Source organism: Marmota flaviventris, chromosome 17 (assembly GCF_047511675.1).
Source record: "Marmota flaviventris isolate mMarFla1 chromosome 17, mMarFla1.hap1, whole genome shotgun sequence".
Lineage (NCBI taxonomy): Eukaryota > Metazoa > Chordata > Mammalia > Rodentia > Sciuridae > Marmota > Marmota flaviventris.
The window spans coordinates 57,875,016-57,899,584 of record NC_092514.1 but is presented as its reverse complement, the minus strand read 5'-3'; the positions used below and the strand labels follow the sequence as shown (position 1 = coordinate 57,899,584).

Here is a 24,569-nt window from a genome sequence, read left to right as displayed (position 1 = left end):
CTTCTGCAGAGGCATCTCCTACCGGAAACAGTCATACCCCACCCCTGCCCCCTGGGCTTCTTCCTAACCCTTTAAAAATATATTTGAACAAGTCCTCAATTGCCAAACGCCTGCCCGTTTCTGCCTTAGACTTGGATGGTAGAGTCCCTGCAGGGAGTCTGTGCTCTAGAAGGTACCAATCTGAACCCTCTCTGCTTAAGGCTCTTCTCACAGGATGAGGAATCTATGGGGCCCTCTGAGAGATGGAGCCTTCCTTTGGACCAGTCTCCCTATATACAGAACCCCAGAATGCCCTGCCGCAGTGGCCCAGGCCCACTTCCTCCTGGGTCACCAGTGGAGTGACCAAGTGACAGATGATTGTAGGGGGTACTGGCCATCTGTGCTCATGGCCTGGAGCATCAAGCTTTCTGCATGTGAACCTCTCCTTGGGGGAGGATGGCTCTGAGCGTGGGAAGATGAGGGCAGCAAGTGGAAGGCCAGGACCAACTCTTCCTGTGCCACCATGTTCGGGTATGGATCTTGTGAGAGTCACAGAAGGTTAAATTAGAACTGGCCTCCCAAGTCCTCATCAAAGCAGATTTGCCAAAGTAGGAGAATAGAACATATTTTATTTAACAGTTGTTAGCTTGATTGATCACTTTTAAATATTTAGACATGGGGTACAAGGCCTCCGTTTGAACTCCTAACCTGCCCCCACTGGCATGGGGTGGGCTTGGGTCCACGTCACCCAGTGAACCCTAAGCTCCACCAGGACAGGAGTCAGCATCCTTGCCCCAGAGCACAGTGCCGGGCACACAAGAACAAATAAATATTGACTGTGAGAGACAAGCAGGGATGATCCAAATAAAATGCTTGGCGAAAGCTTAATAAATATTACCAATTATTGTTGGTCGAGTCAATGAATGGATGGGCGGGGGGGAGGGGCTGGGGATCGAGATCCAGAAACCGAGGTGGTTTGTGCATGAAGAGGGAAGGGGTCTGCTGACTCCAAGGTTCACCTCTCCTTTCCTGAGGTTGTCCTCCATCCCTTGCAGGCCTTTCCCAGGTCTCCATGGCATGGTGGGCACCAGGCAGGCACACTTGACCTTCCCCCGAGAAGAACAGCTGGAGCAGTTTCCCTCCATGAGTTCAGGAAACTCCCCAGCCCAGGCACAGACAGGACAGACCCAGCTGAGTTTCTTTGCTTTGCTCATGGTCCCATGCTGCGGTGGGGCGTAGGTGGCTCAAAGGATCAACAGCCCTCTCTGGAGTGGTATGGGAGGAACCTCTGTTGGGGAGTCAGATCACCCACCTGACCCTGAGCAAGTCACTCTGTAAGCCTCAGTTTCCTCATCTGTAAAATGGGATTGAGTGTGGAAAGGTACACATCAAGTGCAGGTGCAGGGTCCACATCCAGTGGGCATGAAGAATTTGCACAGGACACAGTGGATCAGGGAGGGCATAGGTGCCCAATCCCAAACAGGAACCCTGACCTCACCTAGCTGACCACCCTGATCTCTGTAAGAGGCCCAAGAGCTCATCCTTGAGGCCTGGGGGAGACAGGTTCAGCTTTGCGGCTGGAAGGAAGCTGTCAGTAGCTGCTTGATGGGCACAGGGCCTGAACAGGGGCGCCACCAGAGTCTCTGTGAAGGCCTTGACCAGGTGAAGGCTTGAAAAAGCCAGGAAGGCCCTCTCTAAATTCCTCCTCCCCGTAGGAGTCCCAGAAAACAAAACTCTCACCCCTACACATTCTCCCACCCGCCCAGTAGGTGGCGCTGTAATAAAGAACAGAACCTAATTAACCCTAAACACGACCCGCCGGGGCGGGGAGGGGGGGGGGATCACATTTCACGAACTGCCCACCAGGGGTCACTATACCCTCAGAAACGAGGGGTATAGACATCACAGTGCCTGCAGACCCATAGAAGGCCAAGGACCTCGGAGAGCAATTCCAGTCTCCCTAGGACCACAGTCATTGCCCCTAGTCCCAGGTCCGCCGCGGTCAGTGGGGCGGGAAGATATCTGAGCACTGCTGCAGGATGAGCTCCACCACTTGGTTCTGGAACACCATGGTCATGGTCATGGTGTTCTCCTCTGTCTCGGGCCGCAGCAGCGTAGGCCCAAACACTATGGCCACGCTCTGCACCGACATGCGGTTCTGCTCGCCGTGCTGGATAACCCTGAGGAGAGGTGGGGTGGGGTCAGGGCCTAGACCTGGGCAGGCATGGGGGCCCTGGCCAGGACCTGCCCCCACTCACTTGGCTCACCTGCACAGGTGCTGGAAGAGTAGCCGCAGCGTGTCATGGTTGGGGGTTGGCAGTGAGCGCACCAGGTCTCTCACACAGCGGCTGCGCTGTGCCTGGTCCTGTAGCTCTGGGCAAGGGAGGGTCAGAGGAGTGGGAGGGTTGGCTGGGCTGCGACCGCAGTGGGCACAGCCAGCTAGGTCTCAGAGGTTGATCAGTTCCCCTGCCCTCCCCTTCCGCTGCCCCCAGTTCTCACTGATGGCTGCGATGAACTGGCTGAAATGCGAGAAGGGGAAGAGGGGCTCGGGCAGCTCCCGGAAGAAGAGCTTCAGAGCGCCAGTGATGACATGAACGTCCTCCCAGCGCCCATCGTCCAGGTCCAGACGCTCATCTGCGGCGCAGGAGGAGACAGAGGATGAAGGGGAGGCTAACACCCCTTTGCACCTTGAGACCCTGGGGCAAGAACTGGGGATTAGCCTCACCGTGGTCCACCCTATAGCGCAGCTTCTGGATGGTGGCCAGGTTTCCGCTGATGCGGTACAGCCCGTCGATGTCCAGCCCTGGGTGAGAGGGAGGCGCTGACCCCAGGTGGGGCTAGAGCCGCTGGTGTTTCCTACTCAGGGCCTTCCATCCTTTCCCCCCTACCCTGCTCCCACCCAGGGATCTCCATCCTTTGTCTTGGAAGGAGGCCATCAGGCACCCGAGGGTCTGACCCAGCCTGCAACGGCTCCTACCCCGGGCCTCGACGGTCCGGATACACTGCTGCACGAAGCGCGGCACCGAGCTCCTCTCGCGCTCACACAGCACCGCCAGCGCGCAGCCGAACACCTGATCTGGGGGAGAGGCTTGTCAGCGTCGCCCCGCAGGTGCCCCGCAGCCCACCCCGGTCGTGCCGCCATACCTCTGATGTAACCCTTCTCCCGCAGCGATTGTAGCGTGGGCCGCCGCTGTAGGAACCTGCGGAGCTTGTGCCGGACCTTGCTCAAGTCGCTCTCCTGGCCTCCAGGGCTCAGAACAGGTCCGGCCGCTGCAGGGAAACACAGAACCCCGTCAATCCGTGGTGTCAGGGTAGACCCAAGTGGCCCCAGCCAGGGTGACACTTCGTGGATACTCCCCAACAGGCCTCCACACACCTGCACTGGACCGAGTGTCATCCTCTCTCTCCCGCCAGCTTCCCAGGCGCTCACTGGACCCGAAATCTGCGCTGCTGGTCTCACTTTCCTCCTCAGCGGGCAGGTCTGCAGACTGGAATTACGCAGCCTCAGAGAGGCAGGGCCTGGGGCCAGCTGAGGTTCTCTCCAGGATGGGAAAGCCAGCCCTCAGGTCTGCCCTAGAGACAGACCGCCAGAGTTCTCTCTTCCCTAATGAGGTTAACTTTCCTCACCTCCTCCAGGGAATCTCAGAATTGACTTACTTGACTTCTTGACGGCAGAGAGCCCTTAAGGTGTTGGAGAATCATATTGTTCTCTCTCACCCTTTCTTATCCTGGCCACCCTTATACCCACCTCTCAGCTCCCGGCCCCTCTTCCCACCTCAGCACCTGTAGATATACTTCCCTAGAATGGCTCCTAATCATGAACTTGCAATTTCAGCTGGGGCTGGAGCACTGTCAATAACTCCCTGCTTCTGATTTCTACTTTTATTAGTCCAGCCAAAACCTGCACAAAATGTTGGCTTGTAGGGAATGAAGAGTCAAAAAGCCTCAGGTCATTGCCAGGTGAATGGCTGTCAGAGGGGCGGTCCCCATCTCTATGTATGTAATTGATACTTTGAACCTAAAAAATGGTAGACTCTTGAATCAATCCTTTTAAGTCTTATCTTTTAATTTTAGTCTGTCGTTCTGGCCTGAGGCTAATTCTCAAAGCATCTACTTCTCCTTCTGCCTCCTTTGAAATAGGAAAACTCCTCTGGATGTTCCAACCCCTCCTGCAGAGTCCTCCCACGAGGACAACCCTAGGGCCCCGGTTCACAGGCTCAGGGAAGGCCCTTTCTCCAGCAGCCCACCTGCCATCCTGGCTGTAAGCGGGGACTGCATTTGCAGAGAGGGGCACTCGCTCACTGGTGCCATGAAGCTCCCTGTGTGTGAGCGGAGGGCACAGCTGCCCTGCATAATGCCAACACCCACTCCCCACCAGCCCTGGAGACCCCAGGCTGTCCCTACCAGCTCCTGGATGCCCTGGGCAATGGCTTTGTGCCAGGTGCTGATGATGGCCTCTGAGTCATGCTGGATCAGGTACTCGGAGCCATCACGGCTCTGCAGCTGTATGGGGGGACACAAATTATTCCATCATCTCTGGTTCCCTGGGCTGGAGGTAGGGGTATGGAGAGGGAGATAAACTGTTCCTGGCCTCAGGGACTCAGAGCCTCATGGCCCAAAGGCCTCACCCCAAGCCCAAGTCTTCCTTCTCATTGAAAGCTGTGAGTGACAGCACCTCTGTTACAGATGAGCAAATCGAGGCTCAGCAAGGTTTAGCAACTTCCTCATGGGCACACAGCTAATGAGTGGTGGAGTCCAATTCTACAGGGCTCAGTTGTCTGGTGCACTTCCTCATACCCCAGCCTGTCTCCCCATGAACCACAGGACATGGCAGGCCTCACCCAGAGCACTGGCCAGCAAAAAAGCAAGTGAAAGGAACTCCTGTGGGAGACACTGGCAGCTGGACTCCAGTGATGGAGACAGTGTGGAGAGAGAGGAAGTGAGAGCAGACCAAGGCTGAGCCTGGAGAACACGGGCCTCCTCCTCATACGGAGGCCCTCAAAGTGTTGCCCCAGCTGTGTGGCCAGAAATTCCCACCCCTGTCCCACACTCCAGCTGGGGTAACACGTTCATTCACACCCCTCTTCATCAAGAAGCACAAATTAAAACACCAGAGGGCAACTTTCTGCCACAGGACTGGTGGCTCGCAGCCTTTCTGACTCGGATGACAACTTGGTCGGATTGCTCACTGGCCTCCAGTTCCGAGGACCAGGCGCTGCAGGTTAATTAGAATGTCTGGCTGTGGCAGTGCACACCAACCCTGCCCTTTAGGGCCTGTGAGCAGCCGACACAGCAGAACCTGTCTCAGGTGGCAGGGAACAACTTCTCAAATCAGACAGGACTCTCTTGGCATATTATTTAATCTGCTTTTTAAAATGAAAAAATGTTGGGGGGCGCTGGGGATGTGGCTCAGTGGTGGGGTGCTGCCTAGCGTGTTTGAGTCCCAGCAACCACCTTAGCACCTCTTCATTATCTGCCCCCAGTTCCTCTCCATCTTGATGCCATCTCTAACGTGTTTTGCCTGGTCCTGGCTTTTCAGTGGATTTTGCCGCTTACCTCCTAGGTTTTGTTGTGATCTGCCTCACAACTTTCAGGGATTGAGGTGGGAGCATGAGTAATATCAAAATAAGACAACAGGGGAACAGCAAAGGGCCAGACACAGGAAGATCTCCCTGCTCTCCTTGCTATTCCTGCAGGGGGAGCCTGACAAGCCTCCCCACTGCCCTGGGTTATTCACTGGGGACCCAGTCAGACCGGAAGCAAGGATCTGGCTGGTGAGAACAGGTTTCCTGGCCTAGCCTGTCAGTTTCCTGTCTGTCAACCTGGAGTAGCTAGGAGGGCTGTGGCCATCCTGGTTCTCACCACCCTCTGAGGCAACGACTACTGACTCAGTTGGAGAGGGAGCTACAGAATCACGATGCCAGGGCTGGGGGTGTGGCTCAGTGGTAGAGCTCTCGCCTGACATGCATGAGGCTCTGGCTTCAGTCCCCAGCACCACCACCAAAAAATAAATAAATAAATAACATGTGATGCCCCAAACATGGACAGATCTCTGAAGTGGGGGCAGCTTTGACCTTGAGCTCTGAGAATTCCAGCCCCAATTCTCCCCGTGTCTCCTTTCTTCCTTCCTGGAGCCTGTCTGCAATGAGGCTCCCAGGCTATCAGTAAGCCCTGTCTTTCTTCCTCCTCACCCCATCACTCACCTCCAGCACATTCTTCTTGCTGGATTTGTCTTTGGGGGCCCAGGAGAGCGTGGCCCCCTTCAGCTCCACGGTGTACTCAGGAGTGGAGAGCTTGTAAGGCTGCCTCTGTAGGAGAAAGGGTGGGAGCGAGGTTATGGAGAGCCCTCAGCTCAGACGGGTGTGCTACAGCCTGGGCTCAGACCCCCATACACTCTTCCTTTAGGGACAGGCTCTGGTCACTAGTGTGGCCAAGCAACAGTTCTGAGGAAAGGGCCTGGGGGTTTCTGGGACCCAGGATCCTGGTGTTTTGGGCCATGGAGCCTGCAGCCTGGCTTGAGTACTACAGCTGCCCACCCAGGGAGGAAAGGGGAAAGAAGAAAGGGGCACAGGAGCCCCTGTGAGCAGGTGTGGGAGGCTGCCCTCTAGCTGGAGCTGTCCACCCTTAAGGACTGCTCCCGTCCCCAAGGTGGCTGGAACTGCTTGTCCTGGGGTCAATCTGCAGCCATGTTCCCTTTCCTGCCAAGGCACACCTCGTCTGACACCTGGGCACCACTCTCTCAGACCTGGCCTTTCCCAAACCAGATTAGACAAAGAGCAGATGGGACAGCTCCTATCGGGGGCCCAGGTCTCACCAGGCCGCCAGCAGCTGAGGTCTTTGAGTCCTTGAAGAAGGTGAGGACGCCACCCTCCAGCACTGTCCAGGAGGCACTCCAGTGCTTCTTCCTGGGTGGGGTGGGGAAGCGGGGAGGGCAGGGCTTTAATTTGTTCCTGAGCTGAAGCCCCCTCCCACCTCCAAGAGGACGACTTAGAGCTTAAGAACAGAGCTTGGGGCCCCCACTCGGGAGGGCTGGACTCCTGCCCTCCTGGTAACCAAAGGACCTAGGGTCAGTCACTTTATCTCTCAGTGCCTGGGTTCCCCCCAGTACTGCACGTGAAGTTGCTATGAGGACTAGGAAGAGCCTGGCATCAGGGAAGTGGTCAGGGAGCTTCACCATTAAAGCCCATCCTGCCCTGGTCTGGGTGCAGATGGGCTCTGGGCTCTCACCGGAGCCGCTTCCCCTTGTCCACAGTTTTGGTGCGATAGAGTACTCCTGCCTTGTCCAGAGTCTTGATCTAAGACAGAGAAAGGGAAAGAAAGGGTGAGCCATGACAGGAGGCTTGTCTCCTCCTCAGCTGGCAGCTCCCCACAGCTGGGCCCGGTGCTGGGCCTATGGAGAAGACAAGTATATCCCACTCCATCCCTGCCCCAGGACCTCCAGAAACCAGCCCTCATCTCTTTTGCGGTGATCCTGCCAGGGCCTACATGTCCCTTCTCTTACTTTTTCCTCTGGAGGGCTGGGCTGGGCTGGGGTGTCACTGTCTTGGCTGGATTTGCAGATGCTTCGAGGGGCAGGGATGGGGACCTGGGGGGGAGAGAGAGGCTGTCGTATATAATCCCCTCCACTCTCCCCAGTGCGCTCCATTCACCAGTTGGTTACCTGGGGCAGCTCCCACCGAACAGAGGAGTCCTCTGGGTTGTAGAAGTATGACTTCCCCTGCTGGTCCTCCAGCTTCATCCACTGTGGGGACAGGGATGGTCAGGGCCCTGGGCCCAGCTCAAGAGGGAGGGGGAAGAAATTCCCTCCAACAGAGTCCAAGACAGTCCCAGGGCCAGGTGCAAGCCACCCGGTGCCTGGGACTGTCTTGGGGTCTGCGTGGGAGCTCTTAGAAAAGCTGCTGGGAGCGATCCTTTGGCTGTCTGGGCCATCCATCTGCAGCCCCTACCTGCTCTTGGGTGAAGTGGTTGGTATAGATCATCTGCTTGTCCGGGCTGATGTGACAGGACCAGCCTGGGGGTGCGGCCAAAGGACAGGTGGGGCTGGGCTCACTGAAGGAACCCACGGGGGAATAGTCCTCTTCAGGGTAACTAGTCAGCAATTCGGGGTAGTCTGTCTCAGGGGTGGGGGGCTGCGGGAGCAGAAGACGGAGTCAGGGGTCTCAGTGCCAGTCCCGCCCCCCCCCCCAGCAGATCGGCCCCAGAAGGAGGCGGGGTCAGAGACCGGGAGGCGGCCCCGCCCACCGGGCCCCGCCCCTCACTCTCTGGTCCATTGGGCTGCCGGGGCTCAGGCCGGGCTGCATCTCCAGCTGGTCTTCGGGGTCGTCCTCCCAGGCGGTCTCGCCCGTCAGCGCGTTGTAGAAGAACACCCTGCGGCTCTCCTCGTCCCAGTACTGGCCCCACTCGCCCTCGAGGCTCTCGGGGCTGCCCACTGAAGCCGGGGAGGTGGCCGGGCTGGCGGGGCCCTCCGCAGCCTCGAAGGGCGACTCCCAAGTGGTCACGCCCGTGTCGGGGTTGTAGTAGTACAGGCGTCCGGTGCCCGCGTCCGTGTGCGTCTCCCACACCGGGCTGGGGCGGGGGGCTGCGACAGCGCGCGGCGAGGTGGCGCGAGGTTGCCGCTCTACGTTCGCATACACGGGCTCTTGGGGGTCCTCCGCCTGTGCCAAGGAGGAAAGGTGACTTTCAGGGAAGCTCCAAGATCACATAGTGCTCACTTGGCCACTTGCCACCAAGGCCACCTTCAGCAAGTTCCATTCTCTCTTGGATGGCAGAGAAATACTGAGGTCCTCAGCTTGGGGCAAGAGAGCCAGTGCTGCTACCTGCTAGTGGCCATGGGGAGGGAACTAGAGACAGGGGAGAACCAACTTAAGGAAGAGTGTGGGGCTGGGCAGCTGATGTGGTGAGAGCCAGGGTCCCTCTTGGCTCTGTTCTCTGGCCTGAGGTGGGGAGGTGACTTCCTTTTTCCCACTTGGTGTCCTCTATATCTCTAGGATACAATCCAAGAGCCCTTGGTGCTGTCCTCAGACTCCTGTGGATGGGCTGTGGCTGTGGCTGTGTCTGGGCCTCCAAGAGTGGGGGGCCAATGTGGCAGGCCCTGCTATAAGCCCTTGGAGGCCAAAAGGAGGGCCTGGCCCCATCTGGTCCCCAGGAAACAGCCAGAACCCAGTTAAGACCCTGCCAGGACAGGAAAGCAGCTCTATCTTAGCACCATAGGGGCTCTTGAAGAGTCTGTGGGGCCTCAAGGTGCTGCAGCATCTGAAACAGGTGTGGCCCCTGCTTGCTTGTCCTGAGAGAGGGCCCCTGGGCCTGTAACTTGGGGGCAGCCTAGTCCTCCTAATGCTTCCTTCCAAGTGTTCTACCCTGCCCCCACAGTGTGATTCTGCATATTCTCTTCTTGGTGACAGCTCTGTCCCACTGGAGACCTAATCTTTCCCCTCTGAAATCTAGTCTGTACCTGCTAGGGTGTGGAAATCCCTGATCCAAAGTGGCTTCCATGCCCCCGCTCCATGGGTCCTCCCAACCCCTGCCTCAGTTTTTCTGGGTGTCAAATGTCTGCTCTGCCCATTCCAGAAATTGTAGTGCAGACATAGAATAAGGAAATGTTCTTGAAAGTGCTTTGTGAAGTAGTTTAGTGCCACAGATGTGTAGGACAATTTACACCAATTTTTAAATTAACAATAATGAAACAATGATACCCCAGTTCTCACAACTGTACTCCCAGAGGCCAGTGAGAAGTTGGGCAGGAACAGAGAAATGGCCCAGGACCTGTCCCTTCTGTGGTTTCCTTTCTTGGACTTGTTGCATTCCACAGCCCCCAAAGAACCCTCCCACCACCCCACTCCAGACCAGGAAGAGCTGGGATTGCCTGCTGCCCCGCCTCTGGATTTAGGCCTGAAACTTTCTAATGTGGTGTTTAGGGTGGCAAAGAGGGAGATGACAGTCAGATGGGCTAGAAAGGGGACAAACAAAGGTGAGTCAAAGGAAGAGGGGGCAGGTGGGGTCTGTCACGTGGAATACAAGCCTGGCCAGGCATGGGCACCCTTAAGGAACAGAAGCTTACCTGACTCACACCTTCTCGCTCCCTGCTGGCTGCAGGGCAAAGTCACAGCGTTGTGCATGCACCAGAGGCCGCCTATCCCTGCCAGTGCTTGAGCCTTATTTCCTGCCATTCCTTGCCCCTGGCCTTGAACTTTGAGCTCTAGTAGCACCCAGCCATTCCCCACCCTCCCGAGGTGTCTCCTGCTGGCAGTAGCTCATTCACAGCAGCCCAACCTCCACCCTTCTCACCCAGCAGACTCCTCCTCCTGCATCAGGACTCTGTTCAGGTGCCAAGTCCAAGATCTATCCTGAGATTCCTCTGGTGTGCCCACCGCACCCAGCCAGCACCCTCAGCACCTCCCAGAAGGGTATATAACTATATCATTAAACCTCAAGCAGCAGAAAAAGCATGTGGGGATGAATACTGCTTTCTAAGGATACGTAATGCTCCAGGGCAAAACAGTAGGCCTAATATAATTCCAATTTTGTATTTGGAAATCATCCAAAATGTTAACAATGGTCTTAGCTGAGCAGGGTGATCAGAGGGGTTATATTTGTTTTCATTTTGTTTCGTGTTTTCGGTGGTGCTGGGACTGAACTCAGGGCCTCTCGCATGTCAGTGACTGTTCTTCCACTGAGCCACATCTCTGGTTTTCATTTTTTTTTTCTTTAAACATTTTGTAGCCTCAGAATTCTGTACAATAAAACTTCGTTAAAATCACAAAAGTATCTCTGTTGACTGTGACACCTCTGAGAGGGCAAGCATGTCCTTCTTATAATGGGCTCTCTCTGGGCCATAGACAGGCACCTCAAAAACATTCATTTGTTCAACAAAGATTTGCCTGCTGTGTTCGGTGCCAGGTGCTATTCTAGGCACCAGGAATGTAGCAATGAACAAATGGCCACAAAACCCCATGGGGCAGGGCTGACCCTCCAATGCAAGTGTGTGCAAATGATCATGGGGGGTTGACAAGTGAAATGTACAGTACATCAGTGATGAATCCCACTAAACAAGAGAGCGAGACACTGTCAGAGAAGGCGCATTGCAGTTTTAGACGGGGTGGCTGTCCCGAGGCACATGGGCTAGGGAGAGCTCGGATACCAGTCTACCAATTCCTTGTCCCTCCCCTTCACCCCTCCAGGCTCCTTTGTGGCTGACATAGGACCCTCCACCCCACTTCCCTTTCCTTCTCCCTTCCCACAGGCCTCATGTGGCACCCTGTATTCCAACCACACCAGGCCTTCGCCCACCTCCAACACAGAAGGCACCTTCCTACCTCCATGCTTTGCTCCCGGTGTTCTCTCAGCCTGGATTCCCTCCCCTCACTCCCTGAGCACCCAGATCCTGCCCCTCCACTGGCCTGAGTTCACAAGACTCTGGAGAGTTCTAACCTGCCCGCCTTCTTCTCCTTGCTCTGTCAGGGCCCACTGGCATTCCACCTTGGTGATCAATTAGCTGCCTACTGGTCTGCCTGCTCCCTCCACCCCACTCAAGGCGGGAGTTTCTCAGAGCAAGATGCAGGATAATGCCCCCATCAGGTAGGCCAATGTCCCCAAGCTCACAGCAGATCTACCAAAAACACTTACTGCTTTAATACACCAGTCAATCCTATGCCAAACATTACACACACACACACACACACACACCCCACAATAGAAGTCAACTTGGAGCAAGAGCTTCCTGAGAATGACAGTTTGAGCCATAGAACCCAGAAGGAGGGCAGGATGGAGGCCATAGGAGAGGAAGGGGAATGAACCAAGGCAACTCCTGCCCACCCAGCTGGAGCCACTGTGGCAGTGGCCTTGCCTATCTCTGGACCAGGCAGGGGCTGGGAGGACCCATGGAGAGGGGCATGGAAGCCACTTTGGATCAGGGATTTCCACACCCTATCAGGTACAGACTAGATTTCAGAGGGGAAAGTTTAGGTCTCCAGTGGGACCGAGCTGTCACCAAGAAGAGAATATGCAGAATCACACTGTGGGGGCAGGGTACAACACTTGGAAGGAAGCATTGGGAGGACTAGGCTGCCCCCAAGTTACAGGCCCAGGGGCCCTCTCTGGGGACAAGCAGGCAGGGGCCACACCTGTTTCAGATGCTGCAGCCCTTGGGAGGGGCTGTTCTTCCACTGATACCATCTCTGGTTTTCATTTTTTTTTTTCTTAAAACATTTTGTAGCCTCAGAATTCTGTACAATAAAACTTCGTTAAAATCACAAAAGTGTCTCTGTTGACTGTGACACCTCTGAGAGGGCAAGCATGCAGCACCTTGAGGCCCCACAGACTCTTCAAGAGCCCCTATGGTGCCAAGATAGAGCTGCTTTCCTGTCCTGGCAGGGTCTTAGCTGGTTCTGGCTGGTTCCTGGGGACCAAATGGGGCCAGGCCCTCCTATTGGCCTCCAAGGGCTCCTATTGGCCTCCACTCCTGGAGGCCCAGACACAGACACAGCCCATCCAAGGGGTCTGAGGACAGCACCAAGGGCTCTTGGATTGTATCCTAGATATATAGAGGACACCAAGTGGGAAAAAAGAAGTCACCTCCCACCTCAGGCCAGAGAACAGAGCCAAGAGGGACCCTGGCTCTCACCACATCAGCTGCCCAGCCCCACACTCTTCCTTAAGTTGGTTCTCCCCTGTCTCCAGTTCCCTCCCCGGGGCCACTAGCAGGTAGCAGCACTGGCTCTCTTGCCCCAAGCTGAGGATCTCAGATAAAAGAAAAGAGGCGAGAAAGGAAGAGTCTTTGAGTTCCTGAGACTCCCTGTCCTGAATCCCACTCATCCAGCTCCTAACAGCCGTGAGTAATAGAGGCTCACAGTGTGCCCCTCAACCCCAGAAGGCCCTCTGCTGCCTATGGAGGCTGAGATTGCCCCCCAAGGCCACCATCCCTACCTGTGCCCGTAGGGCTCGACTCTGCCTCCTGGTCAGTTTGGCAATCATGTCCACCATCCTGTCCCCTCTGAGCCCTGGGAAGACCTTGGGGATGCAGCCAAGGGACACAACCTCAGGGCTGGCACAGGGCAACAGGGAAACAAGAAGTTGCCTTGAGATGGCGGTAGGCAGAGAGTGCAGCCCATTTCCTGTCAGGGTTGCGGAAGTGCTGCTGCCTGAGACAGAGGCTGCGGGAGGGAGAGGTGGGGGCCTGCAGGTTGTGGGTATTTTTACTACTGGCTGCTGCTCTGAGCTCCGAGTCCCAGGGGGAGTTCTAAATCCCAGGCCCAGACAACACACAGAGCCAGTCACATTTGAGTTGAGGTGGGGGAGATGCTGCACATTTGAGGACCAAGCAAAAGGGACAGCTGAGGGCTCTGGCCTGGGCTGGTCTGCAGTAGTAGCGTCTGGGCTGGAAACAGGGACAATAAATGGCTGTCAACTCCCCCCAGGCCCAGGGAGGATGTAAAGGGAAAGAGGAAGCCTGTGGAGGATGGGAAGGACTCCTAAAGAGGAAGGGGCCCTGGGCAGATGTGGTATTAGGGCACTGGTGTCTGGACCCTGCACACCACTGAGAGGACAGGAGTGGTTCTGGCCACACCACTACCTGATCATAGATTTGGTCCCCAAGAGGCATCTACCCTCTCTCGTCTTTGTGTCCATGTGCACCCACCCCCATCTGTGTGTCTACGTTGTGGACAAGTGTGCCCAGTCCTTCCCCACCCCTACTCTAAGGACCCAGAGAAGTGTGGGGGGTGCCAGCTCCCTTCCTCACCAACCCCAGGCCCACTCTCCTCCCGTTACTCCTCATGCAGGTGGGATCCAGAGCCCAGCCATGTGTAGTAGGCACAGCACACCTGGGTGAGAAGCTTCTGTGGCTGCTCCCTTGGGCACCATCTTGCTCCCCTCTCCTTTCAGAGCTACTTCCTCCCCAGCCCCAAGGCCAGGCCCTGACTACAATGGCCACCCAGCTCCCTCCCAGCTCCGGCTCTGGCCTCTCTCTCCCCTGCACCCACTGTGGGCTCAGACTCTGAGTGTGGGGCCCTTGGTGAGAGCACAGCAAGGCTGGGCCTCCACTGGCCTCTGCCCTCAAACAAAGGCTCAGGTGTCTTCCTGAACCCATGCCCGGGCCCCTCTCGGAAGCCCACGCAGGGGTTGGGGGAGTGCTCCCTGGCTGGAGGTGGAGGGCAGGAGGCTTCATGCTTGCCACACACGGTACATCTCATTGTTCCCACTTGAGACCAGGGACCAGACATACACACTTGTGCCCTGCTCTGAGTCACTTGGGAGGAATTGGATAGGAACAAGAGGGGAGGATGGGTGTGGGAACCCAGGCCCTCAGCACTGCCCTACAGGTAGCAGAGGGGACAGGGTCTCCTTGTGACAGGGACCAGGAGTGATGATGTGGCGTCAGGGACCTGGGAGCTGGCAGGCAGTACTCACCTGCCCCTGTTTCCCAGTGGTGGCTTGGTCCCATGCCTGGGAATGTCCCAGCAGGCTCAGGCCCCCCACATTCTAAGGACACAGCAAACCCCCAAGCTCTGTTTGCTGCAGGGCACAGAGGTTGGCTCTCAGACCCAGCAAGAGGAGGTGATGACCACAGAGGCTCCCCAGAGGTTCCTCCTCCCTCAAGTACATCTTCACACCTCCAAGAGGCACACTGGGGGTGGGGGGCAGGGCAGAGGGGGCGCCAGAACAAACTAGCTGCGTGTCACCCACTCTTGCCCCCTCAGTCCTCATCTTTCTCTCCCAGACCCTCCTAGGAAGGGGCAGAGCAGGTGCAATAGGGAAATCCTGTCCTCTGGGTAAGAGGCAGAAGATCCCCAAACCAGCCACTCCACCCAGGCACTGGCTCTGGGACTGGTGAGGGACACCGCCTCTTCTGTGCACTCACTGAGCTGCTCTGTGCTACCCAGGCTGAGTGGAGGGACAGCAGGTGGAGCCCTCTCTTCCTCTCCCGGCCACAGCTTCTCCAGGGCCTAGCCCAGAGCTATAGGAGCAGCAATATGAAGGGGCGGGGACAGGGGGTCCCACCACAAGGTCTTGGTCCTCCTACCTCAGAATTCTTGGAGGAGCCGTGCCTGCCTCAGCACCCTGAGGTTCTGGGCTACTGGCCAGGCAGCCTGAGGGCGGCCCCTCCACAGGGTGAGGACCTAGACAGGGACGTGCTATGACATTCTGAACTTAATGGGTTTGGGGCTGAAGCCTCTGGATGACAAGGAAAACAGAAGGGAGCAAGAGTCCAGAGACGCGGATTCTCGAGGAGCCTTGGCCTCAGCTTTCCTCTGAGCAACCGCTGGACTGTCTGGGCCTGAGTTTCCTTAGCTGTAGAATGGGGCTATCCTCCCTGCCACCCTCCCTCCCTGGAGGCCACTGAGTTCCCACACGGGACAGAATGAGACACTTCTGCTTTTCTAAGTATAGGTTTCGACGGGGTGCCCTGGGCACTGGACTCTGCCCCAGCCACTGGGTGACCTCACGGGGCTGCCTGCTGGGCCTGCTCCTCCGGGTGTTCGGGATCTGAGGTGCGGCTCCTCCTAGCTCCTGCTGCTTGGGCTCTGAGTAAGGCACCAGCAGGGAGGGGAGGTGGCCTTTCAAGGAATCTCCTGGCTGGAGAGAGCCAAGCTAAGGAGGCAGGAAAGTGTGACCAGGGGGGTTGTCACCTTCTGCCCACCCAAACTTAATTTGCACCTACACCCACTACTTCTGCCTCTGCCTCTCCTCAACAGAGGGAACAGAGGCCTCCTCTCCAGGCTAACCTTCCCACCTGGGCCCCCATAGCCTCCGGTGCTTGGGAGAGGACCCACCACTAACCCCTATTCCCTCTTCCTGCTTACTTTCATCCCTTTGACGCTTCTACAAATTTGAGGTCTCTCCATCTTAAAAAGCATAAGCATACCCCTGGCTGCATCCCCGCATCTCCTTTAATGCCTCGTCCTGGCCCCCTTCTTCCTTCAGGCCTGCCCCTCAGCCTCCTTGCTCAGATACTGGCACATGCTCAGAAGACCTCCCTTAAAAAGTGGGTCCCCTGGAGCCTGGCCTCTCTCTGATGAGCATTCTTAAAATCCTCTCCTCCCCAGGCTTCTTCAGACCACGCCTCCAGGCTGCCCTCCTCTTTCTCAGTCATTTGGATGCAGGCTCTGCCTCTTTTGCCCTGGCTTCAGGGATTTCCGGTGGCACCTTGCTTCTTGCCCTACCACCCTAGGAGAGTGCAGCCAGCTGTGGGTGAGCAACACAGCTCCATCTCCAAGCTCCTGTATCCAACTGCCTTGGGCATCCTCTGTAGGTATGCTGGGATAGCTGCATGTCCAACATGAAGTTCATCTTCTCTCTCCTCCTTGCCCCAGCCAGGGCCAGCTGTCCAGCCTAAGCAGAGGCCTAGGGTCCTCCTATTCCTGCTTCCTTTGTATCAGCTGTTGTTGAGCCCGATGATCTGACCTGCCTAAGCCAGTTCACAGGTAGCACAGGGGTTAGAGGTCATGGGAACACCACTCCCAGGTCGTAAACAGGTGGATCTTCTGGCAGACACCTGCTCCTGTCTTTTGAGCAGCTTCCAGCAGAGGAAAGGGCAGGGATGTTCAAGAGGGACTGAAGAGACTTAATGTCATGCATAACCTTTGGTGGCATCCTGGGTCAAGCCAGCTAGCCAGCGGCTCAATGGTGTTTTAGGACAATGGGGAAATCTGACCATGGTCTGCCTCTTGCATGATATTAAGTTGACACTAATTTTGCTAGGTATATTAATGGTAAGGTGATTATGGATACAGCACATTTATTTCCAGAGACACATTCTGAAGTTTTCAGGTATGGACCACAGTGATGTCTGAAATTGATCATTCCTTAGTAAAACAGGCAAACAAATACGGCCATTGTTATTCAAGCTAGGTAACAGGTGCAATAGTATTCATTTAAAAAAATATTATTTTTATTGGGCTGGGGGTAGCTCAGCAATAGAGCATGTGCTTAGCATGCAAGAGGCCTCAGGTTCAATCCTAGCAGCCCCTGCAAAAATTATTTTCCCTTATCTATATATTTAAAGAATTTCCTAATGAAAAATTAAAAAAAAAAAGAAAATCTTCCTCAAACTTTCCTCATCCTCCATGTTACCACCGTACAAATTGCTCATTACTTCTTACCTGGAAGCTAACTTGCCCTTCCAGAACTCAACCCTCAATCTCTCACAGACAAAGTAATTTCCCTCCCTTTAGGATGCAGCCCCCAGTTGGGGGTCCTGCTTCCCCTCTCCTCCCAGCAGTAAACTTCTACTGCATGAGTCAAGCAGGGCAGGGCAGGTGGGTGGGTAGGACCTGGTCCAGGTGAGAGGCTGTGCCCAAGGGTGGGGCTGGAATCCGGGAGGCCCAGGGATAAAGCCAGATGGCCCTGAACCAAACCCCTTGTCCCCACGAGCCCAGGGAAGCTAGGTACTATCTATCCTTGAGGCTGAGAGTAGGTAGAACTTCTGGCCTTTTGACAGGAGCCCCACATGCATAGTCCTACAGGCCCCTGGGTAGAGACCACCCTCCTTCTGCACTCTGGCCACGCCCCCAAGTGAGCTAGTCCAACAGCTGCACCTGAGCCCTGGTGAGCAAAGATATAAACTCTACCCCTATGGCAGTCAGCAACTAGAAAGAGGCAGAAAAAAAAACAACCCGGCGCGGCCAGGAACCAGGCCATGCCCAAGATACCCTTACAAATCATGGAGGAAAGATAATTGTCAGTTAAAGGTGATGCGACAAGGGACTGTCATCAAGACATAAGATAAATAAAGGTGAGTCTACCTCTTACTCCATCTACCCAGATAGACCCTTAGGGATCAAATATTTAAATGCAAAAAATGAAGCCATATAATATTTGAAGAAAAAAAATAAATATTTTTACACACACACAGTTATATGACACATAATGACCACTTGGTTAATGACAGAACACAGAGGTTATACCACAGGTAAAATATTTCTACGGCCTAGTGACATCATAGCCATTGTAATGTCACAGGTGATGCCTGACTCCTGGGTCCATGGTGACCTATCGAACTGCGGTAAACAAGTTACTGTGTTGCCAGTTGTATAAAAGTAGCACATATGATTATTTGCAATGCATCATACGGGGTAATGGTAACTGATGACTATGTTACTGGTTATCTATTTCCAATCCTATGCTTTTGCCTTCTACTTATTAAAAAAAAGTCTATGTTTGCCTTCTAGTTATTAAAAAAAAAGTTTTCTGGGAAATAGTTCCCCCGCGGTACACTATAGTGGCCCCATTCATCTAGGTTTTACCACAGCTCTTGACCTCATCAGCAGGTCACTGGAGTGATTGAGAGATCTAGGTATGTGAAGTGTAATCTAGGTGTTTACTTGGCCAAAAGGTCACCCAACTACGCCTTTCTCAGAATATGCTGCCATTGTTAAGTGACTTGAGTCTGTGTGTGTGTGTGTGTGTGTGTGTGTGTGTGTGTAGAGAGAGAGAGAGAGAGAGAGAGAAAGTCTTAGTTGACCTATAACAATTCAAAAGAATCTATAACAAAGACTCACACTCTAAAAGCCATAAAATAAATAATCGGTACCCTTGATTATGCAAATATCTTCGAAGAAAATGTTTTTTTCCTTATAGTCTTGCTATATTGCCCATGCTGGTCTCAAACTCCTGGCTCAAGGGATCCTCCCACTTCAGCCTCCCAAGTAACTGGAACTACAGATATGTGCCACGGTGCACAGCAAGAAAATTTATAAGAAAAAAAAAAAGTGCTGGTGAAGATGCAGAGAAACTTCCATGCATTGTCGGTCAGCAGATGTGTAAATTAGCACAGCCACTATGCAAACCAGTATGAAGGTTCCTCAAAAACCTAGAAATAGCTGGGTGTGGTGATGCACATGCCTGTAAGTTCAGTGACTTGGGAGGCTGAAGTAGGAGGATGGCAAGTTTGAGGCCAGCCTCAGAAACTTAACAAGGCTCTAAGCAAATTAGTGAGACCCTCTCTCAGAAAATAAAAAGGGCTGGGGATGTAAAGCACCCCTGGGTTAAATCTCTAGTACTCTGTGTGTGGGGGAACCACCCTGGAAATAGAACAACCATATGCTCCAGCAGTCCCCCTACTGAGTATATATCCAAAGGAATTGAAATCAATGTGGTGAAGAGCCATCTGTACTTGCACATTAATTGCAATAGCCAAGAAATGGAACCAACCTAGATGTCCACTCACTGATGAATAAAAATGTTGTATATAGATAATGGAATCTGATGAGCCACAAAAAGAATGAAATCCCATCATAGGTGAATAAAGTAAATGGGTACAGAATGACAAATACCGCTCGCACTCACTTATATATAGAAGCTGAAATGATGATCTTGAAGCAGAGAATAGAACAGTGGGTACCAGAGCCTGGGAAGGGTGTGGGGGAGGGTTGATGAGAGAGAGTGGTAGATAGATATGGGGTGCAATTGTCCAGGAGGAATGATTTCTAGCATTCTATAGCACAGGAAAACTATGGGTGATGGCAATTAATTGAATATTTAAAAAGAGCTGAAAGAGAGGACTTGGCTAGATGTCTCAGATGACAGATATTCCAGTTACCCTGGTCATCACACATTGTATATGGGTATTAAAATGACACACTGCACCCCATAAATAGGTTCAATTACTGTGTCAATTAAAAATTTAAATAATTCTTTTGTGGCAAAATATAATTATTATCAAAGTAAAAAAGACAAAACTTGGCCAGACGTGGTATGTGCTCCCAGATAATTGAGAGGCTGAGGGTTGGAGTATCAAGTTGAGTCCAAGAATTGAAGTCTAGTCTGGGCAATAGAGTGAGACCCTGGGGCAAAAGAATAAGAAAAAAAGGAGGAGGAGGAGAAAGAGGAATGAAGAGGAGGAGGAAGAAGAAGAAAGAGGAGGAGGAGGAGGAGGAGGAGGAGGAAAAGAAGAAGTCAAACCTGGAGGTGGGTAATTACAACTTATGTAGCCAGAGGGGTATTTTCCTAATATAGAAAAAGCTCCTAGAAATCAATAAGAAAAAGACCAATAACCCAATAGGACAAATGGGCAAAAAATATGAGTAGAACATTCACAGAAAAAGACAAACCAACAACCTTTAAATAATTGGAAAGAAAAATGCAAATTCAAGCCACCTTAGGATAATACTGCATATTTTACTATCAGGTTGGCAGAAAATAAAAGTTTGACCACATCCAGTTGGTAAGGATGTGGACAGACACTTTCATTTGTGTCTATCCACATAGAGGCACAAGCCTCATGGATGGTAATCTGGCAATGATTTATCATTTAACCTTTAGCCCAGAAACCCTTCTGGAATTTTCCTTACATGTACATGCACATGTATAAAAGATTGTTCCTTATAGCCTTGTCTGTAATAAGAAAAAAATGGTAAACTATGCAAGCATTTATCAATAGAAGATTGGTTAAATGAATTATGATACATCCCTGCAATGAAAAACCAAGTAGCTATAAAAAGGAGGAAGGATTCTCTGTATATACAATCTCCAAGGTACACAGTTATAAAAAGGCGTAAAGAAAACAAGGTGTAGGAAAGTGTGGGCAGCACACTACCTGCATGTAGGAGGCACAAAAAACCAAGTCATCAGTTATCTATTTGTACTTGTTCATATTTGTATAAAGGAACTCTGGAAGAAATAGAGAAAGAATGAAGGAGAGTGGTAAGCTTGGAGCTGATAGAGAGGGAGTAGTGGTGCAGGTGGGATTTTTACTACATATATAGTAAAAATAAAAGTATATTTTATTGAATATGGGATTGAACCCAGGGACACTTGACCACTGAGCCACATCCCTAGCCCTATTTTGTATTTTATTTAGAGACAGGGTCTCACTGAGTTGCTTAGTACTTTGCTCTTGCTAAAGCTGGCTCTGAACTCATGATCCTCCTGCCTCAGCTTCCTGAGACACTGGGATTATAGGTGTGGGCCACTTTTATGGCTTTGATTTAAAAAACTGTAAATATGTTACCAGTTAAAATTACCCAAGTCTATTGGCAGATAGAGGGACTAGAAAATATAATTACAACCAGAACAAAAAAAAAAAAATAAGAACTTGTAAGGGGATTCAAATCAAACACAAAGTTTTTTGTTTTTGTTTTTGGTACTGGAGATTGAACCCACAGGAACTTTACCATTGAGTTGAGATACATCGCCAGTCCTTTAATTTTTTTTTTTTTTTTAATTTTAAGACAGGGTCTTGCTAAGCTAGCTGAGGTTGGCTTTGCACTAGAGATCCTCCTGTCTCAGCCTCCAGAGTCTTGGGGATTACAGCTGTGTGCCACTGTGCCTGGCTAAGCACAAAGTTTTAAAAAGGATTGTTTTAGGCCTTATGTCATTGTACACATCGAAGGAGCACATATTCATGGGCTGGGGTCATAGCTCAATGGCAGAGCACTTGCCTAACGTGCGTGAGGCACTGAGTTCGATCCTCAGCATTACATAAAAATAAATAAATAAACAAATAAAATAAAGCCATGCTGTCCATCTACAACTACAAAAAATTAAAAAAAAAAAGATATTCACTCTTGAGATTCAAAATTTGTGGCTTGGAAAATCGAGTTGAAAAAATATCTCAAAAGTGAGAGCAGAAGTACATAGAGATAGAAATAAAGAGGAAGATAGGAGCGCCCAGAGCTAACCTACAGATGAAAAAAAAACAATAATTGTGCAACAAACAGATCCTCCTAAGCTGCAGAAGACCATAGTCTACAGACGGACAGGTTCTGTGAGTTCCAGATGGGAGTGCCAAGAAGAATTCCATCTGGAACATCCTATAAAACGTATGTTTGATTAGGAACCCCCAGGGAAGGGGGCAGAAGCCATCAATAAACTGGAAAGCATAGCAGGAAGAAAAGCGAAACCACCAGCAGCCTGATTGAAGGGGAAAGAACCCACAAGGTCAACTGACACATGCAAAATAAGCCAAAAGCAATAAAAGCAAGAGCAGGAAATCAGTTGTTGAATGAAATGTGGGCAGAGGGAACTCTCCCATTAAAAGACAGTTAGCTTGGGTTTAAAAATACAGTGATATGATATAAACAAGAAACACACTGCCTCCCTCCCGTGGTGCTGGAGATCTGGGGGTTCAACCCAGAGGCTATTGCAGGGTAGGCAAGCGCTCTACCACTGAGCTACGTCCCCAGCCCTTTTTATTTCATTTTGAGACAGATCACATTAACAGGCCAAGGCTGGCCTTGAACTTCTGATCATCCTGCCTCAGCCTCTCAAGTTAAAGAGTGCACTACCTCATCTGGCCAAAAAAAAAAAAAAAAAAAAAAAAAAAAAATACACTTAAAAACAAAGTGATATGGTTGAAAATAAAAGGATACCAAAAGATACCAGGCAGGTTCTAAAAAATACAAAATAAAATTGATTAAAATAAAGAGTGGCCACATTGATACTGGGAATGTGAAATATAAGGCCAAGTTCTGAAACAAGATGAAGAAGACACTGCGAGATGGTACAAAGGCAAGTGTGATGGCCAGAAGAGTCAAAATCTCAGCACTTGGTGGTACTGGCCTGTAATTCCAGCTGCTCAGGAGGCTAAGGCAGGAGAATCGCAAGTTCAAAGCCATCCTCAGCAAAAGTGAGGTGCTAAGCAACTCAGGGAGACCCTGTTGATAGACCCAACCTGATTTTTTCTTAAAATTGGGAGCCATCTCGCCACAAAGCCATGAAAAGATAATTTTGGCTTTACTATAAATTACTGCAAATTCTGAACCTGCTTGGAATGCCTGCCCGTGCCTGTGTCTTGAACTCACCCATGCCAGGCTCTCTGACCAGATAGCAGCCCTCTCTGAAACTTTAGTGAGGCCTCACAAATCTTGGCCTTCCCTGGCCAGATAACGACCCTCTCTGAGGCTCTAATGACCTTCATAAATTCTGATGTTGGGGCCAGCAAAAATGTAAACTACCATTAGTGTTATTCTCGTCAGAGTTCTGTTATCTGTAACCCCCCTTTGTGTAACTTTCTGGGCTATAAAGCTGGCCTACAGGAAAGCTGTGGCTGCTGTCTTGTTCCTGCGGTTTTGGGTGGGAGAGGCAGCCCAGAGCCGGTTGAAATAATAAGCTTGCTTTAATTTGATTTTAATTGGAGTCAGTGGTCTTTTCTTGCGTCCTGGTCTAACACCTGTCTCTAAATAAATTACAAAATAGGGCTGGGGATGTGACTCAGTGATCAAGTGCCCCTGAATTCAATCCCTGGTACCAAAAAAAAAAAAAAAAAAAAAAAGAGCCCAAGTCTGCACTCCCAATAGTACTGAAGTTCAATATAAAAAGCAAGACTATGAAAAGCACAAGCACTTCATAGAGTCAATTTGAACGGGAACTTTAACAAACCTCTATAAGAAACAAAGTCCAAAACAAAACAGCAAGGTAATTAATGTTTGAATAATACAATCAATAAACTTGATTTGATCCACATGGAACCAAATTTATATCCTTAATATGCAATTTCCTATATGTCTATGAAAAACAGAAGTCATTTACTTGGCCACAAAATAATGCGTGATAACTTTCTAAAGTGGAGATTTCACAAATCTAAAGAAAATGAATGCTTTCCATATATATATATCCAAATTAACTAGAGAACTAGTAGAAAACTTGACTAGATTAATCACCACCAATGAGAAAGAGAAAGAAGTCTGCCACAGAAAAGCCGCACAGGTCCAGAGGGTTTCATGGAGAGAATTGTAGAAGCCTCTAGGATTCATCTCTGACATCACCTTCCTCCTCCAGGAAGCATTTCTAGATTTTTTCTGCCAACAAGATCCTGGAGGAGACCTCTCCAATGTCCCCCATCACAGCTCCTTGCAGAGGCGTCCGCCACACCCTATCATAACTGTAGACTGGATGGTCAGTCTCTTCTCCTGGACAGCAAGCTACCTGAGGACAGGGTCTTACTTTCCATTGTCTTCCCAGTGCCCAGTGCAGCACCTGCCAGTTACTCGATTTCTGTAACTGGCAGGAAGCACTGATGTCGGCACCCAGAGACGCCCCTCACACGGAGCCTCAGAAAGCCAGCCAAGGGAAAGAAACTCAAATGCTATCAGGAAATAGATAGAAACTTCCCTGTTATCTAAATATTAATAATGAGTTCAACCATTTATAGGGGGATATAGTAATTTACACATTCAGACAGGCCCTGCCCGGCCAGGAGTGCTCCGGTTGTATGATAAAGAAGGAAAGAGGCTGAAAGATGTGGAGGCAGCCTCTGCTGGTCTCTCTGCATCCCCAGACTGATCAGGGACCCCTGCCCCATTCACCTGCATGACTCCCAGGGGACCTCTGGCCAGGAGGACCTCCCCTCCTGATTTGATCCATCCATCTGTGCAGGGTCTATAGCCAAAGAGCCCACAGCCTGACAGAGGTCCTGCAGGCCCCCCCTTGTCTAGGCAGCAGCTCTGGAAATCCCCCCACACCAGAATCCTTCCTCAATTTGGACACACAGCTTCCCAAATTGAACCAAGTTCTCTTATGCCCCCGGGCCCCAGGGCCTAACAGCCCCATTTCCCCTAGATACCAACCAACACCAAGTTCCCTTCAGCCCAGACCCAGCTCAGAATCTCCCCAACACTCTGGCGCGGAGCCCTGACCATGTTCCTGACCCCTAGCTA

The 24,569-nt window shown here is 51.8% G+C and overlaps 1 protein-coding gene across 2 annotated transcripts in view; it reads right to left on the bottom strand.

Annotated features, from left to right (window-relative positions):
• Window positions 1-588: 588 nt before the first annotated feature.
• Arhgap27 (Rho GTPase activating protein 27) overlaps window positions 589-24,569 on the bottom strand; it is a 32,903-nt gene continuing 8,922 nt past the window's right edge. The window contains exons 1-16 of one of the 2 annotated variants that reach the window (XM_027947048.2): window positions 12,901-13,079; window positions 8,238-8,633; window positions 7,926-8,108; window positions 7,640-7,720; window positions 7,481-7,564; window positions 7,207-7,274; window positions 6,794-6,884; window positions 6,183-6,287; window positions 4,384-4,482; window positions 3,356-3,467; window positions 3,124-3,249; window positions 2,957-3,055; window positions 2,705-2,782; window positions 2,479-2,613; window positions 2,247-2,352; window positions 589-2,159 (exon numbers count right to left, since the gene is read on the bottom strand). In XM_027947048.2, coding sequence (XP_027802849.2) covers window positions 1,982-2,159; window positions 2,247-2,352; window positions 2,479-2,613; window positions 2,705-2,782; window positions 2,957-3,055; window positions 3,124-3,249; window positions 3,356-3,467; window positions 4,384-4,482; window positions 6,183-6,287; window positions 6,794-6,884; window positions 7,207-7,274; window positions 7,481-7,564; window positions 7,640-7,720; window positions 7,926-8,108; window positions 8,238-8,633; window positions 12,901-12,957 — 1,998 coding nt within the window. In that variant the 5' untranslated portion in view covers window positions 12,958-13,079 and the 3' untranslated portion in view covers window positions 589-1,981. Of the gene's footprint in view, window positions 2,160-2,246; window positions 2,353-2,478; window positions 2,614-2,704; window positions 2,783-2,956; window positions 3,056-3,123; window positions 3,250-3,355; window positions 3,468-4,383; window positions 4,483-6,182; window positions 6,288-6,793; window positions 6,885-7,206; window positions 7,275-7,480; window positions 7,565-7,639; window positions 7,721-7,925; window positions 8,109-8,237; window positions 8,634-12,900; window positions 13,080-24,569 lie in introns of those variants that run through there. The other variant, XM_027947046.2, reaches the window with a different exon arrangement.